Consider the following 25,136-nt stretch of genomic DNA (forward strand, 5'->3'; position numbering starts at 1 on the left):
GGACTCAGGCCGTATTATTTACCCAGGGAATTCTCTCACGTCATCTTGGTGGCTGTTTATGTTCCCCCCTCTGCTAACCCCACAGCTGCATGTGACACTATCCACTCTGCCATAGCTCGGCTACAGACTCAGCACCCGAGTGCCTTTATTGTGATCTCGGGTGACTTCAACCATGTATCACTGGACAATACACTACCAACATTCAAACAATATGTGGACTGTCCCACCAGGGGAGAGAAAACTTTAGACTTACTGTATGCTAACGTCAAGGATGCATACAGCTCCTCCTCCCTCCCCCCACTTGGTAGGTCAGATCATAACCTGATTCACCTCACCCCCCGCTATGTGCCAATTGTGAGGAGGGAACCTGTGACCACCAGGACTGTTAGGAGGTGGTCAGAGGAGGCAATAGCGGAACTACAGGGCTGTTTCGAGGTGACCGACTGGGAAACACTCTGTGAGCCTCACGCCGAGGACATCAATGGGCTTACTGAGTGTATCACAGACTACATAACTTTCTGCACCGACTCCATTGTTCCAGCTCAGACTGTTCATTGTTACCCAAATAACAAGCCGTGGGTGACTAAGGACATCAAAGCCCTCCTCAACAACAAGAAGAGGGCTTTCAGAGGGGGCAACAAAGAGGAGGTGAGGAAGGTCCAGGTGTTACTAAAGGACAAGATCAGAGAGGCTAAGGACAATTACAGGAGGAAGCTGGAGTGGAAACTCCAGCAGAACAGCATGAGAGAGGTGTGGAGGGGCATGAAGACCATCACTGGATTCAGGCCAACCAACAGCAGGGGAGCTGAGGGAGGTGAGAATAGAGCCGACGAGTTGAATCTGTTTTTCAATAGATTCGACACCACAGTGTCTGCTCCCACCCCCACAACCTCACCTGCAGTCAGCCTGGAATCCAGAGCCACACCACTGTGCCAGCCTCTCTCTTCACATGTTGCCTCCTGTGAGATTCCTGACACCCCTCCCCCACCCATCACCTTCACTCAATACCAGGTTGAGATGCAAATGAGGAGACTTCACTCAGGCAAGTCTGCTGGACCAGACGGAGTGAGTCCCCTTGTCCTCAAGGCCTGTGCCCCCCAGCTGTGTGGAGTCTTTCATAAACTGTTTATGCTGAGTCTGAGTCTGCAGAGGGTCCCGGTGATGTGGAAGACATCATGCCTCGTCCCTGTACCAAAGACGCCTCGTCCCAGTGGCCCCCAGGATTACAGGCCCGTGGCACTGACCTCCCACATCATGAAGACCCTGGAAAGGCTCATCCTGGACCAGCTGCGACCCATAGTAAGACCACATCTGGATCCCCTTCAGTTCGCTTATCAGCCTCGTCTCGGAACAGAGGACGCCATCATCTACCTGCTCAATCGTGTCTACACCCATCTGGACCAGCCGGCGAGCACTGTGAGGGTCATGTTTTTTGACTTTTCCAGTGCTTTCAACACCATCAGGCCGACCCTCCTGGGTGATAAGTTAGCAGCGATGCAGGTGGATGCTTCTCTGGTGTCCTGGATTGTTGATTACCTGACAGGAAGACCACAATATGTACGTCTCCCACAGTGTGTGTCTGACAAGGTGATTAGCAACACAGGGGCACCACAGGGGACTGTCCTCTCCCCCTTCCTCTTCACCCTCTACACCACAGACTTCAGCCACTGCACAGAGACCTGCCATCTTCAGAAGTTTTCTGATGACTCTGCGGTGGTTGGATGCATCAGCAGGGATGATGAGACAGAGTACCGGGCTGTGGTCGACTCCTTTGTCACGTGGTGTGAGCAGAATCATCTGCAGCTCAACGTGGCAAAGACCAAGGAACTGATCGTGGACTTCAGGAAGACCAGGAAACACTTGACCCCTGTTTCAATCCAGGGGGTCAGTGTTGACATTGTGGAGGACTATAAATACCTTGGAGTACACATTGACAATAAACTGGACTGGGCTAAAAACACCACAGCACTTTACAGGAAGGGCCAGAGTCGTCTCTATTTTTTGAGGCGACTGAGGTCCTTCAACATCTGCCAGAAAATGCTGAGGATTTTCTATGAGTCTGTTGTGGCCAGTGCGATCCTCTATGCTGTTGCATGCTGGGGGAGCAGGCTGAGGGTCGCAGATGCCAACAGACTTAATAAACTGATCCGTAAGGCCAGCAATGTTGTGGGGATGGAGCTGGACTCCCTCAAGGTGGTGTCGGAGAGGCGGATGCTGTCCAAGATAAAGACAATGTTGGATAACACCTCCCACCCACTCCATGACATGTTGGTCAGTCACAGGAGCTCGTTCAGTGAGAGACTGAGATTACCGAAAAGCACCACTGAACGACACAGGAAATCATTCCTGCCTGTGGCCATCTCCCTGTACAACGCATCCACTTAACACACTGTTTGCTGCTACAACTACACATGTTTCTTTTCCAAATATTTATTTATAAGTGACTTATGTATGTATGTATGTATATATATGTATATATTGTACTATTCTTAGTTAGCGTATTGTCTGTCTTGTCTTAATGTTGGTTTAAAATGGAGCACTGTAACAAAAAATAATTTCCCCCAGGGATCAATAAAGTATTCTGATTCTGATTCTGATTTTGATTCTGAAAAGATCCTATTGCAATTCAAGCATCGATTACCAGGCTTCCACTTGCACACATGGGTGGGCTGGCTGTGTCCATCCTGATCTGTGTGTTTTGGATGTTGGGCTATAATCTGGAGATCCTCTGGACTGAAACAACAGCTCTTATAATATATGAATACTTACCATCTCATATGGTCATTTAACTGCAACCACAGAAGCTCCACCCACCTGCTATGCAAGCTTTCCTTTTATGAGGGGCAGCCAATGAGAAGCTACAAGGCTTATTACTGAGGATGAACCGAGACGCCACCCGGAGTAAGTAAGTAAGATAAATATGGTTCACCTTCTGAATCACACTGAGCTGCTTTAGTAAAGTTCAACAATAAAAACATGGAGGACGCGTTGGCTAAGATCAGGTGAGCTAAATCCGTACCTGGGGCTGTCGCAGTGTCTGACAGAAGAGGAGACGCCGCCTCCACATGTCCTGCTGCACTCCTCCCAGGGAGACCACAGACCCCAGCCTCCATCCACACCCTGTGGGCGAGTCCCGTACGCTACGCACACCCTCTTGTAGCACCACTGCACAGTTGCAGATACGTGTAAGTATAGCAATTATCATATATAGTTATAGTTATATTTGATTTATTTATATAGCACATTTAAGTACAACAAGAGCGTTGACCAAAGTGCTGCACAAGAATACAACATACCTACTAAAATAACTTAGAGTATTGATAGCAAACACCAAATATGAATTAACAAATAACTCTCATGCTGTATTAAAAGCCAGCTTAGGCTGTCATGGTCCGTGGTCCTGTGTCTGTGGAATGCGTGATGCTCGGGTAGCCACACCCCCGGGCTGGGCCATCACCAGCACACCTGCTCTCCATCACGGTGATTACACGGAGATCCACTTAATCCGGCGCTGACGGATGCTCCACGCCAGTCCGTTAGTCATCCCCACAGTGGTAACCAGACTTCCACGAAAAGCGTGCATTCTCTTCTGCTTGAAACTTTGTTTAACCTGCCTACTTCTGTCCAAGTTTCTACTCGGCGTCTGCTAGCTGCCTGTCCTCAGGCTCAACTGGATCTCGCGGTGCTCACCTGGCCCACTCGCCATTCCCACGGACTTCCTGCCCCCACGGACTGCCACACTTCCCTCCCGAGCTCCCACGGTCCCGTTCTATCGTAAGCCCCTACTCTAACTCAGTCCTGATATGCTTTCCCCGCTTCCTGGCTCCCTAGTAATCATCTCCCCTTTCTATTGCAGCCCCCCGCCGTCCCGATCCCGGCTTCCTCGTGTCATTGTTTCCCCGGGTTTTTAGTTTCTGTTTTGCTCTCTAATTTCCCCGGGTCGCCTTTCGTTGTTTCAATAAAGTGTCTTTCTGTTAGCTCGGAGTCTGGATCCTTTCGTGCCCGCGCACCCCGGCCCATGACATAGGCGCTACGACTGCAAACGCTCGATCGCCTCTATGAGCCTCAGCCTTGGTAAAAGCAAAAGATCACTTGATCTAAGAGATCTAAGGGGGTATAAGGCTGCAAGAGGTCAGAGAAATACCCGGAGCCTGTGCATCCAGGGCTTTGTAAGGCAACAATAACATTTTTAAATTAATTCTGGACAGGATATGTGCAGCAACATCAGGCGTCGGCATATACGCTCTAATCTCAAAGAGAAAACAAAAGAAACACACGTGACTCACAAACCTACCAACGCATGTTTACTGAGATGATATTTTTCCCTTTTTTAAATTTGTAATCGTGCAGGTATTTGATGACGTGCTTCTTCTTTATTCTCGTGAACACTCGGCCCTCACTTGCAGCCATATTTGGACTTTGTTTTGCTTTACTGCTTTACGCCCTAATTAAAACAAAAGAGCATTATTACCCCTTTCTCTATGGTGTTGGTCTGACAGATGGTTCCCTCTGCAGCGGGAATGCTGGTTGTGATACAACGGTTGCTCTTACTCATGCACCAAAGTTCACTGCAGACTTCCTGTGTGTGTGAATGAAAGAGAGTACAAAGAAAAAAACATTTGAGACGGCGAGACGTGCGATAAAAGAAAAGAAAGCATAAAGCGAGACAACCTGACGGTCAAAACCCAGACGTGAGAGCAGATGTGTGTCTTGTTCACCTTCCTCTCTTCTCCCTCTGTAGCAGTGCCTCCAACACCTGGCGGTGGGGGTTATGTTTTACTGTGTACACGTGCTCTGACCGCATAGTATCAATAATAACGAGTCTATAAAGCAGTTTGCTGTTCCAGATGTCCGCTCACTCTGAACCCGGCTCCGTAAAACTTGACCGTGCAATAAAGTGGATGCTATTAAGCGAAGGTACGATGTTTCACATCACAGATTTGTAAGGAGATTTGAAAGGCGCCTGCGAATGGACGCACGGTGAAAGAAAGTGAGGCTCGTTGTTTAAACAACACCAGTCCACAAGGATTAGCTGACTGTAAAGGCTGGCAGAGGGAGAAAGTGTGTGTGGGCGTTATGGTGGGCACCACATGTGGGATGTGGAGATGTTTTGCTCTCAGATTCTGGATACTCGTCTCAGTCTTATTATTCTGCTGTTTAAGGTTCTGGTTTTTGTGTTTGTTGGATTTGGAGAGTTCCCGTTGTGCTTTCCTGCACTCGTTGGGTCTCGGTTTGAGGCTGTTTGTTTATACGATGCACTGGTTTTTAGTTTGTCTTGGTTTATTATAGCTGACTGTATTATTAATGGTTTCCCGTGTATTTGTTTACGCTCCGGCCCCCCTGCGTCCCCCTGTTAAGTGCTAGTGTTCATACCCGTGTCTGTGGGATTGTCCTGTTTTACTTTGAAGGGTTCATTTGTTCAGTTCTGCTTCCTGTCCGTCTCCCCTGATTCACCTGATTGTTTTCACCTGTAGTTTTCCTGCGTACAGGCTGGTGTGTCCCACGGGTGCTAACCTGTTTATTTCTCCAAAGGTTGATTCTGTTCATCTGGATGTTTTCAGTGGGAGAAATGTTTCGTCATCATCAGGTGACGTCTTCAGTCTCAGCTGACTGCAGGTTTCAACCTTATAAACAGGACATCTGCATAATGACTGAAACCAGCACCACTGAAGGAACAATAGGCTGGAGGTCAGTTCCTTAATCTTAATTATGCAAAAACTGTTTATTTCCATTGAGATTTAAGTTTCTTTGTGGATTTTATTGGTTTTCCATGTTTGTGGACTTTTGATCCCACTGTGACTTTTGTGTTTCTTGGATTATTATTCAGCTATTAAAGCTTCCTTTGTTTGTATCCTATACTTCCTGTGCCACATGTTGGATCCTCTCCAGCTTTAAACACATATAACTGTGTCAACCAAGGTGTTCGAGGCACTGCATACACCTCAAGGGCGGAAACTTAAAAGGGCCTAAAAACAAAAAGTGTGCTGCGTGTTTGTTATTGATGACGACTGCATTGCAACAAACTGCTCCTTTCTGCCTCTCGATGGGTCTCCTGCTGCATTCATAATTGTCTATAACAGCAGGGATACTTAAGACAGGTTAAATACTATCACTAACGCAGCATGAAAGTGCAATTATATGCATGCCTGTTTATGCCACTTTTGCAGAGTTGAAAATTTTTGGGTCGTTATGTTGAACTCGACTACCCCCAAAGGGCAATTCTAAAACTTGGACGTTTTATGCTGATGTTATATGAAAATCTGTCCATGCCGCTTATCCAGGGTCGCAGGGACAGCACCCTGAGCAGAGCCCGGACCTACTCCAGCTTCTCCAGGGAAAGTCCGAGATGTTCCCAGGCCAGCCAAGAGATATAACCTCTCCAGCTTGGTGTAGTGTCTAGTGTAGTATATTCATCTTCCTGTGTCATTGTAAAGACATTTCCTAATTTGTTTGACACTGACCTTTGACCTTAGAGTGTTACATACCATAATGGTGTATTTAATTACGTTTACTCACATGGTTGGAACAGAATAGGCTGAAATCTCCAAGCTGGAAAAACTTTTAAGGTGTAGTCGTGCAGTTTGACAATGAAGGTCAAAGCCAACCTCGGTACTCATGTCACGGTATATCGACAAGTCTGAAGACCACCCATAGCAAATTGGAGGTAATGTAAAGTTTTTCAACACACTAACATGAAATCTTTTTTCTCTCCAGTGGCAGAAACAATAAAAACGACAGACATCACTTAAACGTTTGTCCGTGGATCTTTTCAGAAAATATACTGTAAGAAAAAAATATGAATATTGAAAAATTCTGTAAAAGTTGAGCGAAAGATAAGAAAATATACCCACCGCGTATTTGCACTGTCGAGACCTGACGCCGTACTGAAAGCGGCACTGTTCGTCTGCATCGTAGGCCTGACCTGGCGCTGTGGTGGGGTACACAAACTCCTGCTTTGGCGGGACGTTGTTCAGGCAGGAGCCCATACCTGAGCTACAGGTGCAAACGAGGAGACAGAAAGAAAAAACACTAAACGGGCTGCGGTAAGTTTTCCTGCTCCGTCTGCGACTCGGATGTTTCTCTGACCATCAGACATTTTACACCAGTCTTCGTGAGACCGTTCCTTCCTCAACCCTCACATTTACAAATGATTTACACCGCTGCAGATAATCTGACTCACTCCAGGAAGCTGGTGATGTAATCCCGGCTGCAGGCGGACCAGATGAACGGATTTGTCTTCATGGTGATGTGGTCAGCCATCAGCTTGGCAGTCTCCTGGCTGCGGGGCCCGCAGGCGTTCCCCATGCCGTCATGGTTCATCCCAAACCTAAAGCCCATGATGATACAGTGACAACACTTTAAGGCCATGTGGACGGTAATAATCCCTGCAGCAGCGACGGGGACAGTGGAAAAAAGATCACTGTTGATAACCGAGAGGGATCTAAAGAACAGACATGTGAAAGATTACAGTCCACAGCTGTCTGACACGTCCACTTTCCATCTATCAAAAAAATCCCACCAGATGTTTCATTAGTATCATCTTAGGACAGCGGTCTCCAGGAGAACCTGGTACCCTGGTGGTGTTGTTGTTTTATTGGACATCGAGTCTGGGACTGATTTACACCTCATAAAGGCACATCTGTACGGCTTTAAAGGGGCTTAATGTCTTAACTCTCGTGTTATTATGTTTGAATAACAACAAAACGGCCAATTTTGTGTCACACGGGGTCAAGTTGAGAGCTGCCTTTCTAATTAGGTTACTTTTATAATCAATTTCTAAGGAAATTTGTGAGGATTTGTTACTCTAGTATTAAATGCTTTCGCCTGGAAAAAGAAAACACGCCTTTTGTCAAGTCAAAGATTTTACACATCAAGACGTGATTAAAGAAATATCATCAGAAAATTAGTGAAATACAACCCCAGACGTATGAACGGATTTTGATATTTTACATAACAACAAACTAAAAGCTGAAATTCAGAAGCAGCGTGAGAAAAACTAAGCACGCCTCTCGATTCAGAAGCTTGCAGAAGCTTTAGCAGCGATAACTTATTATTGTTTCCTGTGACTCTATCGAGTATCTCGCATCATTTGACTCCCCAATCTCACTCTGACTGGGCCGTCGCAGTACTCGATTACTTCGTTTTCTTAGGCATTCCCCACATGGAAAAGATAAATCTTCTAAAGTTTGTATCTGTCTTGTGTGAAACTTGTATGAAAAGCATACAAGAGTGAAAACAGATACAAGATCCTTAAAAATTATATAAATGAAACTTGTATGTTTTGGATACTAAAACAATATATGAAAGTAATGAGAAAGTGGCCACTTTCATGAGTAGATCATGTAAGTTTTTACTATTTCTTTTCCATGTGGGTCTGCTGTAGATGTGCTGCTGTGTTCGGTATAATCGTCCTGATTCATGAACCAATGATGACTTCAGAAGACGAGTTCATGGTTTGCTCAGTGACTGTAAGGAGCCTCTGGCAGCTGAGCATTACAGTCAAACATCTCCACTCTGGTCTGTTCAAAGGACTTCGCTCTTAAAGTCTTGCCGCCTCTTCAGATGTAACTTTGCAAACTTAAGCCGTGCTGCCGTCTTCTTTTGGCGAGAAGAGGCTTTGTGCTGGCAACCCTTCCAAACAGGCTTTTTCTACTGGATTGTACTGAACTTTAGCATTTAGCATGCTTACTGAGGCCTGTGGAGTCTGATATCGAGCTCTCGGGGTTTTTGACTGACAACTGTCATGAATAGGGCTGCTCAATTAATCGAATTTTAATCACGATTACGATCTGGGCTTTCAACGATCATTAAAAATGACTGAGCCGATTATTAGCCCCTCCCTCATGCTTTACTCTCGCGCTGCTCCGTGTGGCAAATCAAGCGCACTGCTCTGCATTTCGAATACTTAAGAGGACCCGAAGGAAGCTCGGAAAGCTAAGCAGAAGTTATTTGGAGAGGAGAGTGACTGCCGTTGGTTGAAAAGAGAGGTAAAAAAAAAAAAACCTTCAGTGGTGTGGAAACATTATGGGTTCGCGGAGTCAGACGTGGATCAAGTAGACACAGTGTGTAAACTTTGCTACGGTGTCATAGCTGCACCACAGAGCAACACTGCAAAGTTCACTAAACATAGACGTTTACATTTTTCATTTATTTCTTATATTGCAAACATTTGCACTGTTATCAGTATTTAAGATAAGATAAGATAAGATAGAACTTTATTAATCCCTCGGGTGGGTTCCTCTGGGAAATTCGACTTCCAAAAAGCACAGCAATGACCGAAGTTACAGTTACAGAATTGTTATATATATATATATATATATATATATATATATATATATATATACACACACACACACACACACACACACACACATATATAAATACAGAGACAAATATAAATAAAATATACAAAGGGGATAAATAGAATAAATAGGAATAAAAAATAAAAATACAAGTGAATTGCACATTTCAAGTATTGAGTCTATTGCACTGTTGACTATTTACAAAAAGTATTGCACAAGGTATTGTACAGTGAGGTGAAGAGGCACTACAGCTTAGTTGTTCCCCCCTCCTTTGTCCTCCTGTTTCCCCTCCCTCTCCCCTCCAGAGAGGAGTTAAACAGTTTGATGGCGTGTGGGACAAAGGAGTTTTTAAGTCACACTATTTTATATTATTCAATACATTGTTATCCGGTTGTTCAGTGATGACGCGACGAATCCTACTTCCGGGTCTAAAGTAGTCTGCGTTTAATATGGCTTTTGTGTTGTTAACATGTTTAATGTTATGTATTTTCTTCTATTTGATCTTAAAAAGCTCCTAAAACAGTCAGTGATCCCTGTTGACCTCCCTCGGCTTTTATTACCACTAATCATTTATTTAAGCTCAGTTTTTAAAACCTTAGGATGTAACTACAGCCCAGCCCATGCAGCAGTATATGAATGACTAACCTCGTATTGTGGATGGATTATCTCAGTTGTTCTCCTGGCTGAAGTTTGGTCCTTTTACAGCATCCTGCCATGCGATTACATTTGTTTCTGACCACTGAGAACACTCACGTTAACTTTTATCGAGTGGAAAAAAAGTTAGCTTGTTTATATTATGCTAACATAGCTGTGTCGCTAGCGGTCACGTAGCACATCATTATATACCAGCTAGCCAAACTTCAGTAACCCTACAAGCGTCACTGCTGTTTAGTTTTCTGTCTTCATTTATGCTGGAAGTGATAACAGAGCTGTACGTTTGAATTTGTTTTCAAAACCCGCAGTCAGGACATGCTATATTGTATTTAGATAGAAGCTAGCGAGCTAACTCCCTGCTAACTTCTAACTCCGTTAAATGTCATAAATTCCGTTTTCATGGATGCCTGGATGTTAAACTCAATTGTTACACCTGGTAGAGCAGAACGCTGATCATTTTATTAAAGATGAAAGACTTTAGACAGTTTTTCAACTCTCAGTAATGCCATAGTGATCGTTTGATATATGGACCTGCAGCGGAGTTTAGACCCAGACACGGCTAGTGACGTCAGACTGAACAACCGGATTGTTAACCCTTTAAAGCCGGTCAGAGCAGCATGCTCGTTTTGTGTAACTATTTTTAAATCCCTGTAGAACCTGAACCGCTAAGCTAGCACAATAAATTTTTCTCCATATGAAACCAGAGGAGTTGTACTTACATCTTATGCCATCAGCTTGTCCTCGGTCACGGTTTCCTTCCACATATAGCTTTGCAAAAATTGCATAAAAAGCGCTTGCAGGAACAAAAACATAATATTCCAGAAACAGGCTTTGCCGATCCGATCAGCTGTTCTTAACACTTCCCACATTGAAACACGAACTATCGCAAGTGACGTCATTTTCGCGGAAAATGTAGTTTTTTACTTGTAGGCCTTAGAACTCGAATTGCACTGCTGGAAATAGTTTATTTTGATGCACATGCACATTCTTTGCAAATTTGCATCATAGGATTGTTTTTTTTGTTTTTCCTGCAGTATATAAAAATTGCTGTATCTCCAAAAATAAAACTATGAAGACACTCAAAATAAATTTCCTGTGGTGGGAAACTATTTTTTGCAACTTTTTTGTATTTAAAGTTTTGAGGGATAAACCTCTTAAATTTCTCCAAGTAGAAATATATTGTAAACAAAACCAAAACGATTTTCAATTTTTTTGTAGTTTATTGCACTTTTTTGCAATTAATGTAGTTACTATGGGCTTAATACATACACATTTTTAAAATATAGGCTATAACAGTTGTATTGATGTATAGCAACTTGAAATGCTCCCACAAATGGCACTACAGCATGTAAAAAAAAAAATAATATAAGCTCTGGCGGACTTGGTTCTATGGTAGATCTTAAAGGGTTAAATAAATATCGTCAAATAATCGTGATCTCAATTTCAGTGAAAATAATCGTGATTATCATTTTTGCCATAATCGAGCAGCCCTAGTCATGAATGTTTTTCACGTTCTTGGAAATCACCCTGTGAATCCTCATTGCTGATGTCTGCAGACCAGCAAACTGACAGAACTTCTGCTTCTTTGGAGGCGCTCACAGTTGCTGACGATCAGTTCATCAAGTGCTACTCACACTCTAGTCAGGGTTAGGGTTGGCTTTTTGTTAAACGAATAATGACACGGTGTAATATGTCATGACTTATTGTTCATCGTAGATCATATTTACCTCATTTTCTCAGGATGTCCTGATACATAAAAGGCGACACTTCCTCGTACTCCTAACGGCGGGCATATTTTCATTCCTGAGGTTTCTTTCAGCAAAGAATTTTTGAATTATTCTTGAAAATAAGATAAGTAAGTAATAAGATTAATCAGCAAAGTCAGTACGCTTGCATGCTGAAGATCTTTGTAATTTATGCACAAAATTTTACAATGCAATGTTTGAATCTCTAAGATTTCACAAAAACGTAATTAATTGTTTGCTTTACTGTATTTGATTAACAGCTGTAACCTCAGAGTCACGTACAAGAAGCAAAGGAGTCCATGGCAGGCAGCGATATCACTCTCAGTAGCTGCGTTTGTTCTCAAAACGTTCCACCTCCCTGCAGAGTCATTCGTGTTTGGTCCCCTCATGTGTGCACGCTCATGTGTGCACGCTCATGTGTGCACCCTCATGTGTGCATATATATACATTAATTAGTCATGTTGACAAGGTACCCTCAGGGTTTGGGTGCTTTAAAAAACAAAGACCTGTGTTAACCATTAGGAAAGCAGAACCCTGATGGATCCACCATCTGCACGAATACTTCTCGATGCTATTTTCATACATAAATGAACGGGACGGTGAATTGCTGAAGGATACAACAGTAACAGATGTTGAGACAGAATTGTACTCCCGCTCGTGAGCGGATTTCACTGGGATGCAAAGGAACGACGTTCAGCGTTCTTACTGATGGATTTGACTCGTGATGTTCGAGACTCGGTCCCCAGCAGAAGATCAGAAACACCCCGAAGGGACATTTCACGTTTCAGGAAGGACAACCAGGTCTAGTTCACGGATCACAGATTGTGCGTCTTTTTTATTTAAAGAACAGATGTTTGTCATCACGTGTGAAGCACTTACCCGTGGCCTCGGTGCTCGATTTCTAAAAGAAACACTTGTGGATTTTGACCCCGTTTCCGGAGGTTTATAACACAACCCCCCAACGCATACTTTGAAACAAGGCTGACACATTTATACGGCATTTTCGTGGGATGGTGGTTGAAAGACATTTCAGCATCGCTATAAATCAATTCCTTTAAATCCCAGACAGCTTCAAACCCATGTTTAAGTCTTGTTTCACGGACAGCTGCGATGGATCTACTCATCGAGTTGGCAGCCGGTTTAATATTTGCAAAGGCCGTATATTCTGGAAACGACGCTGCCGTCTGTGGCCAGCAGCATCGAAACTGAAGGAATATTTGTAATTCTTCTGCTGTCTGACACCTCGAGCTCTGCAACGCTCCTGCCTCTGTGGCGAAGATGAATTTGTCCTGGAATTCACAAACTTGCGGGATTTTCCTATCATTCGACAGATTTTTATCGAGCCAGAGTAATTATATTAGAAATACAAGTAAACGATGTTGCACAGCGATGAGATGATATCAAACAGAAGTCTCTTTTTTTTGTGCAACATCTGCAAATGTGTCCAGGAAATTAAAAATGAGAGCGTGCGTGCGTTTGTTACTCACGTGTGTCCAATCTCATGGGCGATAGTGAAGGCCGTCCCCAGGCCGATGTCCTCGTTGATGCTGCAGCTCCTCTCTGGCTCACACATCCCTCCTACCGGAGCCAGACCTGCAGAAATGCACTCTATGAATATAAAAAACAACTCTACTCTGAAGCAAGCACACGAACCGAATGAGAATCCCAACTGAGAGAAAGGATGATGTTCCCAGCAGCCGCAGCTCACTATTTTGCCAACTCTGCTTTTAGTAAAGCGTGCGTTGTTATCAGTAAACATGCAGAGTGTAAAAGTACACAGATGCACATCATTTGCATCGCACCTTCTTGAGCATGTAAGAACTTTAAACATGCATGCACACTTTTTTTAACGTCAAACCTGCAACTCTTTGGAAAGTAAGAGCACACTGGGTGGGACCCTTGAAATTATTCTCAGATGAGTAACTGATTTCAGAGTTAAGGATGGAAGAAGGTGTAGGGTTACGTTTATGGTTACGGTTGGGAGGAAGCATGAAGCTGTGACGGTCAGGGCTAGGAGAAAGAGTCAGCGGGATCAGAAATATGGAAGTTTGTGGTCACGTGTGATGGAAGGTTACCTAGAGTTTCACAGGGCTTGTTTTTTTGGATGCAGATGTCATACCTGCAAGACGTGAGGAAAAACAAAAAGGAGGTTTGACAGTCGTACACAACAAGGTGCAGAAACTGCATCAGCTGCTGCTTAAGATACATGTGAACACACTTGGACACGCAGCGTAGTCACACATGCACACAGTAGCGACAGCAGACGGATAAAGTTTTAAAAGAACAATAGGCGGAAACCGCGGACGGTCACTGCGGTGTCATCGCGTCTGAACAGCTTCCATCCCCGCTTGATAAATGCTGCTGTAAAACCGAGCTGTTCTCACCAAGCCGCCACCAAGACCGCATCTCAAAAAAGTTGTGACATTTATCTGCTTTCACGCCCCACCTCCCCTCGCCAACGCTAACCTCCCGCAGCTCGAGTTCGTGGCACATTCTTTTGCACAGAATAGGAAAGTATTTGTGGCAGCGCTGCCCGAGCACAAGTGCGTTCAGATGACTCTGACCAAACCGTGGCCGTGCTGTTCACTGTTGCACATTCCTGAGTCAATAGCACCAGTGTTTTTTTTGTTTTTACTTAACATGCATCTGCCACTGGTGTCTGCATTTTGTGCATTAAATGCGAGTATTCAAATAACGTAAACTATGCTTCATCACCTTTTCCCCCCCAAAGTTAAACTATGTCAGTATTTGTTTTATCTCCCTTTTTTGGGGGCTGCAAAAATGAGATTGTAAGCATACGAACACTCATGCCTGCCATAAATGTTGACTTGCACAGAGTCTGTATCAGTTTGCAAAAAGCTATACTGTATAAATTTCCCCCATCCCTTAAGCGGAGCGATGCCAAAACACCGGTTCAGGAAAAGTGGAATGAAGAGAAGTTAAAAACAATCTTCAGTGTCGGGCAACACTCGGACTACATGCTGTCGTTTAAGACGAGTTAATCGAGGGAGCCGCGTAAAATTCAGCCTGTCAGGACTTGATAGCACATTAAATCCATCCATGAGATCCAGTGAACTCGGAGGAGGAGGCGGATCATCTCGGTGTCACTGTCTGATCAGGTGCTGAGCTGTGTGGCGCCTGAACTGGACAGCCCAGCTCTCCTGGTCAGGTCTTACTGGCTGGGCCAACCTTACTATATTTAGTTTTCAACACATGACTGATTCTGTTGACTCTTAATTGAGGTTATTTGTTCCTACGAGGGTCACAAGCGGACATTCCCGCAGGACAGGTTTTTCTTTTCGAGGTTTCCGACCTGGTGATGAGCACGGCGGTGTCGTGATGAGCAATGCCGTTGTCAGGTATGGCGTTCCCGTAGCTGCTGCGGTGCTGGATGGTTTTCTGCCACTTGCAGAAGCTGTCTAAAGACTTCCCCGCATGATGGTTGATCTCCAGTGTGGGCTGGTGGGGACAGACAACAGAAGCACTTCCTTTGTTTAAACACAAAACAATCAGCTTCAGGAATGAACGAAAGATACTTAATGTGAAGTTATTCCAACATCAACAACAATTACAACAATGCTATAATAACCCCGTCTTCCTTTATTGCAGCGATTGAGGCATTTTTCCACCGCAGCATTGCATCTTAGTCCCTCAATCCTGTAAAAGATATGTAGAAGCGCGGAGGGAGTGCTCTGCTGGCCACAGCTGGCAAGAACTCGTAACCCAGGAATGTGTGCGGTGACATAACTAGTAATTGTCTTATCCCACAGTCCCTCATTTCTGGCCCTACTGCTGTCCTCATTTTCCTTTCCAGGGGCAGCTTGCCTATTCAGACCTGGAAAACGGCAGCAGGAGCGCTTGCACAGAACACTCTCGATCCCGCCCCGACCTCAACGGTCCACGGAGTAAGAATAACAACACTAATACTCGCCTACCGCTAATGACCCTAACATTTACTTCACTACCATGTGAGATAACGAACATATCCTGGCACTAAATTACGGGCTCTAATTTTGAGGCACTATGAAAAGCATGAATCATAAATGTTCCCTAATAAGACGGCCACAGAGGAAACCTCAAAGCAGCGCCGTAATTCCCCTTTAATTCAGCATGATTCATCTGTCAAAGTGCTACAAGGTTAACCTTAAAACGGAGCCGGGTACACGTCTCACCGCATGCTGTTAATGGCAGGCTAATAAGGTCGTTTACTACAGAGTCACATGGCACAGTCGTCTGCTGAGCTGTGCTGGTAAGGTCGTGCACTTTTTTATGAGCTAAACTCCTGCCCTGCGGTCAGGTGTGGACTCTGTCTCCGGCAGCTGCATCTTTTCTGACCTGCAGTCACTCGCTGGCGTTATAATACACGTGAAAAGGAGTCTGCAGCCATATTATCGGCAGCGGCTTGAGCTAAATGCTAGCATGAGTGCGTCTTCTGTGTTCACCTTCTCTTGTTCAACATGTGACTCTACCCCTGATTGTGCTCCTAGATGAAAAGGTTGATCATTCTTCCCTTATTACAATCGTATTTTTTTTAATGGATGTACACACAAAGCAATAATTTGTAAAATGTAACTGAAATATATCAAATCAAAAGTTAATTTATTCAAATAATCAGTGGGGGAAAATGTGCTCGGTGCCAATCAATTCAAGTTTATCTGCCTAGAATCCACTAAACCTTTGAGTGCACCAAAAAACCACATGCTGCCAGTGGATCATAAAAGCCGTTAGTTATGTATATTCTGTCACAGTAAGTTTTACTTATATAGTGCCAAAATCACCTCAAGGCACTTTACCTGTAGGTAAAGACCACACAGTATTAGAGAGAAACCCCCTATGAGCAGCACTTTGGCGACAGTGGGAAGGAAAAACTCCCTTTTAACAGGAAGAAGCCTCCGACAGAGCCAGGCTCAGGAAGGGGCGGGACAAAAGACACACTGTGGAAAGAGTAGGACCAAAGCATTAGTATTAGCAGTAATTCATGCACCTTACCTGGTCTTCCATGAGCAGGATGAGCCGCGTCACCACGATGTTGACTGCATTCCCCAGGCTAGAATCCTGGAACAGTTTGGCAACCTGACCTCCAGGGAAACAAGAAAAGACCAGTCTTAAAAACGGCTGATAGAACAGCCGAGCACACCGCGGCGGGCTTTTTCCTGGCAATCGTTAGCGTATGTTCTGTAGATGACAGACATGTTTTCCCGTCATTTCTCCCCGCTGGAGCCCAAACGAAAAAAAGAAACAAAAAAAACACACTGGGGACGAGAGAAAACGGGACTTTGATGAATACAAATACAGATCCCGCCGCTCTGACTGCATAAACAGGTGCTTTTATTTTAACCAGGGTTTCATCCATATGGTGGTTTGAAAGTCAGAGCATACTGCACTGGAGAGGAGAGCTTTGTATCTAAACAGACCAGAGCCATACACTTATATGCTTGTGTCTTCATTTTCTAGCTAGGCGTTCACATTAAACGCAGCACTAATGTGTTCTCCGTGTACAACAGCTTAAGCACTGACCTTCCAAATCATCACCCTGGAAAGTCGGGAATAATTTGTGCAGCCAGGGCAAAAAGAATGCAGCTAAGTGACTTTAATGTATAACCAAAAGAAACTGGACTATTTTTAGAGCAAATCTGTATTAAAGAACCAAGAGCGATTCCTTCCCGCGTGCGTACGGTTTTCCAGTGATTAACTGCACGTACGAAAGCCTCACTGACTAAAACATGTGGCCTCCCCGAGGAGAAATCAGGCAACAGCTACGCATTTGTTTTTCTTTCTTTCTGTCTATAAACATTAATAATACATCCCCCGTAAGCCTGACTCGGCCCTTGGAGACTTATTTCTGTCAGTGAAGACGACCCTGTTCTTTCCAGCTCGCCTTTAATCAGCTGAATAACATTTCCTTCTTTGCTTCGAAAGACGCCAGGCCACCAAATCACGGCCATGTGACAGTCAGTCGCTGAAAGCTGTTTTTTTTTTCTTTTTTCATTAGAGGAAGAGGAAAGCTTTTGCGTTGTGAAACTTACAATATTCATGACTGCCAGGATGTATTGCTCGATGTCCCTGCGGCCGTGATAACCCACCATCATCTTATCAGCTACTACCAGCGTCTCCACGTAGCGCTCCCGGCTGACCGAACGCTTCAGAGGCAGCTGGCCACGGCCGACGTGATGAGGAGGCGTCTTCAGCGTCCGCTGCCACCACGACGCGCCCTTCATCGGCTTCTCGTCTGAGGCAGATCACACAATCTTACATTTTGACAGCGTGCTGTTGAAAAGAGCTCAAGTTGATCCAGCTTTGTATCGGAAACAGATTCTCTCGCTTTTCCCATCATTTGACCACAGATTAATAATAATTACAGCAATAACAGCAATTAGACGAAACACTCGACACACTTTGCGTAATCGTAGGGCAGATTTTAAAGGGCAGCTTTACAAAGTATCTTTCTTTTCTTATATTTGTCAAACGGCGGCTTTCCAAACATACTTGTGCTTTTTCAGCAAACGCCCTGTAACACAGACTCGGTCACGCCTAATCACAACCGGGAACGCAGACACAGCCGCAGCCTTCTGCTGCTGGCTGGTGCACAGACTGGCCTGCGGATGTTTACTCCTCCGGTCTGGACCTTAACGCCGCTACTAAAAAAGACCAGAATATCTCTCGTCTCACCAATGACTCCGCAGGATTGGCCCTTGTACTGATGGCGGAGCGATGACCGCTTATAAACCACATGGGGGCGCCCCTCTGCTCTCTCCTCGCTCTCTGTCCCGGTTTGGTTATCTGGTGAGACAAGGGGTTCAATCAGGTACTCCTCTCCCCCAGCAACAATCACCCCCTGCTGCAGAGAAACAGATTTGAAGAATAGAATAAAATGAGGATTGCCATCACGGCACACAGATGACTTTACAGTGCGAGTGTTTTCCTGAGAAACTCTTTTCAAAAAGTGAAAACAGATGAGTCAGTTAAGCTCACATACCTATGCCTAAAATATGCTCACTGGACACTTTATTAGGTACGCCTAATCAGCCAGTCACACGGCAGCAACTCAAGCATGACCAGGATGACCTGCTGAAGGTGATTTAGGTGACTTTGAACGTGGATTGTTTAAGAAACTGCTGATCTCCTGCTATTGTCACAACCATCCCTAAGGTTTACTGAGGATGGTCTAAAAAAGAGAAAATGTTTTCTGGATGAAAAGCAGAGATCAGACGGTCAGACTGCTTTCAGCTGACAGGAAGAGATGATGGCGCAGCACGTTGAACCTTGGAGAAGGTGGGCGGCAGCTTCAGACGACCACAACAGGTGCTACACCTGCCGGGAATCTGAGGATGCGGATCACACCGGCTCCTCGAGATCGGACGACAGCAGATTGGAAAAACATCGGATGGTGGAGTGTAAACGAACGCAAGCATCCTCCACATCCTGCTTGTACGGTGCAATCCGTCAGCCTGCTGGTGGCGTTAATGGTGCGCAGGGTATTTTCTTGGCACACTTTAGATTATTTGGGTGAAAGTGAACAACGCTAGCGAACCTTCAAACTTCACAGGAAACAGCTCGATCGTCCCGTCTGTGTTGGGCCCTTTGGGCGGTGCACACATACACAGACGAGCACACATGAGAGCATGAAAGAGTGAATGAGAGCGAGGAAAATGAGAGAGCGAGACAGAGAGAGCGATACACTAACACTTCCTTTGATTCCGCTCAGATGTGTTGGCTTTGGTCAGAGCGAGAGTCTCCTCACCCGAATGGCGGCGGCAGCTTTCAAAGTGCTTTTAATCCCATAATAAAGTTAGTGACGGTCCTCTGGACACACAGCCCGCTCGCCGGTGAATGCGCTCACGCTGGTTTGACTAACAGTGATTACGTGTCCAGCTTATTAACGCTTTGCGAACACGTCTAATCCTCAGCTGCGTATACAACTGTTATTTTGGGGTCTGCTGTTTGTAGTGAGAGGATACACAGATACACAGCGCTGTGAATACAGCAGAATGAATTCATCCAACGAAACGGGGCGCAGAGGAGAACGAGCTCTCACCCGCCGACGAGTGTGCGCGAGTCGTCCGCTGTGGAGGGCTGAGGTGACTTCAAAAGAAAGAGAAATGGATCCGGTGTCTTTTAAGGGTCACGTCAGACAGCTGTAAGATGTCATTTACACTTTCTAGAGATCAAAGCGAGCATTACAGAGCACGACGCACTGCAGGTTACAGGTAGACGTTTAACAGATTGCAGTTATTAAATTTATTGGACATGACACTATGTTAACCCTCATATAAGTAACTACTGCTGTCTTGATTTGCTGTAAACCTGAGAATGGTGGAGGAGCTGTTATCACCTTGTGCACCTGGGCAATTACTTAGATCAGTGCATGGGGCACTGCCGGTTACTACCCAGGTCTTGGCTAGCAAACAAAGTTGAGCAAGCTTAGAGCCTCCACGCTGTGAAACAAGTCTGACCACCGAGATCATAATGGCACTTAAAAAAAAATTATTTTCTGACTTTCTTCTTGAAACACTTTTATTACAAGTAAAAAGCCTCTGTGAATGTCACAGTACTGAGTGTTTCAGATTCTCATTTAATATTCTTTGACTTCTTAGTGGTCTTAGTCCTTCCTGCCTCAGTGTTTAGTCTCTGTTCCCATGTTTACTCTGTGCTTTTGTCCCATGTTTCATGTATAATCACCCTTGTCTTTATGTCCCTGTGTCTCCCGTGTGTTGTATACTCAGGCCTGAAGTTCTCTGTGTTCCACATCTAGTTACCGTATTTTTTGTACATAAGGCATATCGGACAATAAGGCGCATTAATCAAAACAAAACAGTCAGATAAGTCAAACTTTACTCAACTCATTCTTCTTGCTTCCTCCTCTTCCCTACCATTGATTCATTGATGCTGAATTCTCTGCAGCGGCTCTATTCCCATGTTGTTGCAGTATATGAATGACTAACCTCGTATTGTGGATGGATTATCTCAGTTGTTCTCCTGACTGATGTTTGGTCCGTTTACAGCATCCTGCCATGCGATTGCATTTGTCCCTAACCATCGGGAACCCTCATCTTAACTTTTATCAAGTGGAAAAAAGTTAGCGTTCATCCTCCAGCTTCACTGTTTATGCTATGCTAACATAGCTGTGTAGCTAGTGATCACGTAGCACATCATTATATACCAGCTAGCCCAACTTCAGTAACCCTACAAACGTCACTGTTTAGTTTTCTGTCTTCATTTATGTTGGAAGTGATAGCAGAGCTGTACGTTTGAATTTTTTCAGAAATCTCTCAGTCAGAACATGCTATATCATGTTTAGGTGGAAGCTAGCGAGCTAACTTCCTGCTAACTTCTAACTCTGTTAAATTTTGTTTTCATGGATGCCTGGATGTTAAACTTAATTGTTACACCTGGTAAAGCAGCAGCGCTGATCATTTTATTAAAGATGAAAGAATTTAGACAGTTTTAACTCTCAGTGATGCCGCAGTGTTCGTTTGTTTTTGGGACCTGAAGAAGATGGAGTTTAGGACCCAGATTCCTCCTCGAGGTTCCTGACTACAGTAGCCGTGATGCTCCAACAATCCATCAAGTGCGGCTTCATAGCTACCAAAGTTGCACTAAAACATTTTTGAGAGTGAGGTGATCCGCCTCCACTGTCTGTGTTTGGGTCCGCATCCTCCTCACGCCGCCCTCGCAGACGTGACAGTGAGTGTTTGATTTTTACCCATCTTTAGTTTTATTGGTTTTTATCAATCTCTGGGATTTTAATATACTTTGATTTCTTTCTGTAAACCTTCTAGTAACTTAGAACAGTCAACAGCTTTATTCGCCACATGCAGGTTGCCCCCGCAGTGGACTGGACCACTGAATGGTAGAAAAGTCTAAATAAAGTTTATTACTGCCTTTTCCTCGCAACCATCTATCACAAGCAACTTTACACTATGACACAACATAAATCCTCAGAATGGAAATACTGATAGTCAGGGATTTCTTATACAATTATTATAAACTAACCAGACACTTCATTAATTACACTCTTTACACTACTGGGTTGGACACCACCCCACCACCGTCTACTTTTTTAGGGCTTCAGACACATCTTAAATCTTTGTTCCACAGATTTAACAAGGTGCTGGAAATTTTAATTCATACAGATGTGATAGCATCACACAGCTGCTGCGGATCAGTCCTGTTCCATCACATCCCAAAGGTGTTGTATTGTATTGAAACTGGTGACTGTGGAGCCCGTTTGAGTACAGCGAACTCTTCTTTATTTTCAGGAAACCAGTTTAAGATGATCTGAGCTTTGTGACGTTGCCCCTCATCTTGCTGGAAGCACCATAAGAAGATGGGAACACCGTGGAAGTCCATAAAGACATGAACAAGGTTTTTATCGACGGACTGATTCGTATTGTTTCTGTCTGACACTGATGTTTGAATGTGGCGGCAGTAATCAGGACTCATCAGACCAGACAACGTTTTTCCAGTCTGCTATCATCATCATCATCATTCTGGTGAGCCTGTGTGAACTGCAGCTGCAGTTTCCTGTCTTAGCTGACAGGGGTGGCAACCTGTGTGGTCTTCTGCAGCCGCAGCCCGCCTGCTTCAACATGCACAATCAGAGACGCTCTTCTGCATACCTCCTTTGGAACGAGCGGTTACTTGAGTTGCTGTTGCCTTCTGGTTAACATGAAGCATCGACAACTGACCCCAACGAGGTATTTTCTCACAAAAAATGCAGATCGCTGGAACTTTTCTGACCATTCTCTGTAAACGGATGGCTGTGCGGGAAAATCCCAGCAGATCAGCAGTTTCTGAAATACTCAGACCAGCTCGTCTGTCACCAACAGCCACGTTCAAAGTCACTTAAATCATATTTCCACCACAATTTCAGCAAATCGTATGCTTACGTGTGATTGGCTGATTAGATATTTGCACCAAGTGGACCACACTTGAAAGGTACGCCTAACAAAGTTGCTGGTAATCACCTTAAAAAGCTTTAAGTCTACAGTAGCAGCGCTGGACTGGACACAATTAATGATGTCATCTTTTAAAGTGAAAAGTGTCTCTTTTGTAGCATAAATTCTTCCTTTCAGATAAGGTTTAGAGCTGCTCGAGGACTCGAGGTTTGCTAAAGTGTCACGCTTTGATGTCAGGATCTGCTGCTGCTGCCGTCACTCAGTGTACGAGCTGTGGATTTAAACGGGAGGGTCGAGTCTTACCAGGCCGTTACAGTTGCTCAGGGCCACTTTGCTGGAATGCGGTTGGTCTTGGAGGTGTCCCACATAGTGGCAATGAGGAGAGTAAGGGTGACTCCAGGCTAAACGACCCCTCTTCCAGTACTCCACCTGGAACTGCCGTGACAGCAGGCTTCCCTGTAGCGTCAGGTTGAGCAGGAAGTTGTTCCGGGATGTCGACAGCTGGTAGAAGAGCTAATAGACAGAAAGATGCACAAGAAATTAATAAATATATGTATTTTTAATTTTAAAAAAGTTACATAAAAAAGCATAATACAGAGTCAGGAAGCCTGTCTTCAGTGCTGCGCCTTCTTCTTTGGTGGTGTTCAGTCATTTTTGAGTCCAGCATCTCGCCACTGGGTCCTACACGTACTGGGATGGCGATCTCATACTGGCCTAGACTGGATAGGAAAGCAGCTAGAAGGGGAGAAATAAAGACAGTGTAAAATCAACACCAGAGTTTAACTAGATAAAGACAAAATTCAGCTTCTTCCAAGTGACTCTAATAAAAAATACAAACCTGGAGGATTTGCGAGCTGCTTATTTTAAATCACACAATGGGCTTTTTTATTGAGTGACTAACCCAGTTGGAAAAGAGGAACTTGCAGACTTTTTGGCCTCCGCTCCAAGTACCCCTCCTTCACAAGGCCATAAGGATGTTCCCATGGTTACCTTGAAACTGTATACTTCCTGTCTGTGCAAGAGGCCGGCAATGATTTATTGTCCAAACTCGCTCAGCTCCAAACAGCCGGCGTCAGCTTACTAACGGGGAAGGGTCACTAGCAAAAGGAGCCCAGCTTAAACCTTTGGTCTCGCTTGGTGGAGAAGCGGCCCCTTCCCACACAGAGTAAATACCCAGAGATCAGAGCTCCCTGGTACAGACTTAAAGGAAAAATCTCTCTGAAGGCAGCAGATAGCTGTGCCTGGAATAAACAGCGCAATTACAGCACAAACACTGCGTTCACACAGACTTTGTGAGGCTGCAGTGTATTTGTGACATGGGAACGTTAGTGCAAAACACAACCGGCGTTCGAGCCTTTCGAACTGTGGGAACCAAAACACAAATGCAGTTTCTGCATTTCAGATTTCACGGTTAATCTTCCAGCCCCGTGTCGGCAAAAAACACCCTTTCAACACAAAGGACGCAGCCCTCGTGTTTAGTCTAAATTAGATTGAGACTAAACATGTTTCAGGTATCTATTCGTCTGTCATCTCCTCCCTGTCCAACAGCGTGTTCCCACTTTTCCTCATTATCGCACCTCCACACCAAGCTGCACACCTGCACCCCATTACCACATCGCTTTTTGCCGTATTCCTCTGCAAGATTATCTAATGTGTTGCAGCCACAGCGTCATACTAACTTGTTTCGTCTGTCTATTAATGTTCTGCCATAAAATCCAGCTCCCTAGTAAACTCTGATTTTTAGCTTACATAGTGTTTGGGTCTCGTCTTGTTTCATTGGGCTGCTAAACGGTCCAAAAACACCCTGTGAGTAGTAATTCATTTATATATCAGTACTTCTCTCACACCAACCAGTCGCAGCAGATGGCCCCGCCCCTCCCTGAGCCTGGTTCTGTCGGAGGTTTCTTCCTGTTAAAAGGGAGTTTTTCCTCCCCACTGTCACCAAAGTGCTGCTCATAGGGGGTCACAAGATTTTGGGGTTTTCTCCGTTTTATTGTAGGGTCAACCTCACAATATAGAAGCACTTTGTTGTTGTGATTTGGCGCTGTAGAAATAAAACTGAATTAAATTGAATACTGCTACTGAAACCAATCAGACAGTGCATTAAATACAGACAGTCAAGTGATATATTTTTTATACTGTAGTCAACATTAACATTGCATTAAGAGTGCATGTACCAGCTTTATAAAAACTTATTCTGGGTCAAAGTCTGTTTTTCCTTAACAGATCTGATCATTTACAGTGGGGCAAAAAAGTATTTAGTCAGCCACCGATTGTGCAAGTTCCCCCACCTAAAATGATGACAGAGGTCAGTAATTTGCACCAGAGGTACACTTCAACTGTGAGAGACAGAATGTGAAAACAAAAATCCATGAATCCACATGGTAGGATTTGTAAAGAATTTATTGGTAAATCAGGGTGGAAAATAAGTATTTGATCAATAACAGAAATACAACTCAATACTTTGTAACATAACCTTTGTTGGCAATAACAGAGGTCAAACGTTTACTATAGGTCTTTACCAGGTTTGCACACAC

The 25,136-nt window shown here is 44.5% G+C and overlaps 1 protein-coding gene and 1 long non-coding RNA gene across 2 annotated transcripts in view; one reads left to right on the top strand and one right to left on the bottom strand.

Moving 5' to 3' along the window:
* Window positions 1–25,136, bottom strand: part of adamts10 (ADAM metallopeptidase with thrombospondin type 1 motif, 10) — a 65,507-nt gene that overhangs the window by 20,854 nt on the left and 19,517 nt on the right. Inside the window, exons 3-14 of the mRNA XM_085436199.1 lie at window positions 23,195–23,334; window positions 22,903–23,112; window positions 18,371–18,539; window positions 17,728–17,930; window positions 16,691–16,774; window positions 15,015–15,160; window positions 13,777–13,820; window positions 13,189–13,294; window positions 7,181–7,327; window positions 6,852–6,993; window positions 4,472–4,579; window positions 3,020–3,165 (exon numbers count right to left, since the gene is read on the bottom strand). Coding sequence (XP_085292325.1) covers window positions 3,020–3,165; window positions 4,472–4,579; window positions 6,852–6,993; window positions 7,181–7,327; window positions 13,189–13,294; window positions 13,777–13,820; window positions 15,015–15,160; window positions 16,691–16,774; window positions 17,728–17,930; window positions 18,371–18,539; window positions 22,903–23,112; window positions 23,195–23,334 — 1,645 coding nt within the window. The remainder of the gene's footprint in view (window positions 1–3,019; window positions 3,166–4,471; window positions 4,580–6,851; window positions 6,994–7,180; window positions 7,328–13,188; window positions 13,295–13,776; window positions 13,821–15,014; window positions 15,161–16,690; window positions 16,775–17,727; window positions 17,931–18,370; window positions 18,540–22,902; window positions 23,113–23,194; window positions 23,335–25,136) is intronic.
* On the top strand, window positions 3,127–3,983 carry LOC146689940 (uncharacterized). The gene is made up of 3 exons (XR_014915910.1): window positions 3,127–3,185; window positions 3,373–3,774; window positions 3,857–3,983. It is a non-coding gene; the product is annotated as an uncharacterized LOC146689940 (long non-coding RNA).

The sequence above is a fragment of the Copadichromis virginalis genome, linkage group LG17 (genome assembly GCF_057382275.1).
Source record: "Copadichromis virginalis isolate Kocher_CV1m ecotype Utaka linkage group LG17, C_Virginalis_male_GT1.1, whole genome shotgun sequence".
Taxonomy (NCBI): Eukaryota; Metazoa; Chordata; class Actinopteri; order Cichliformes; family Cichlidae; genus Copadichromis; species Copadichromis virginalis.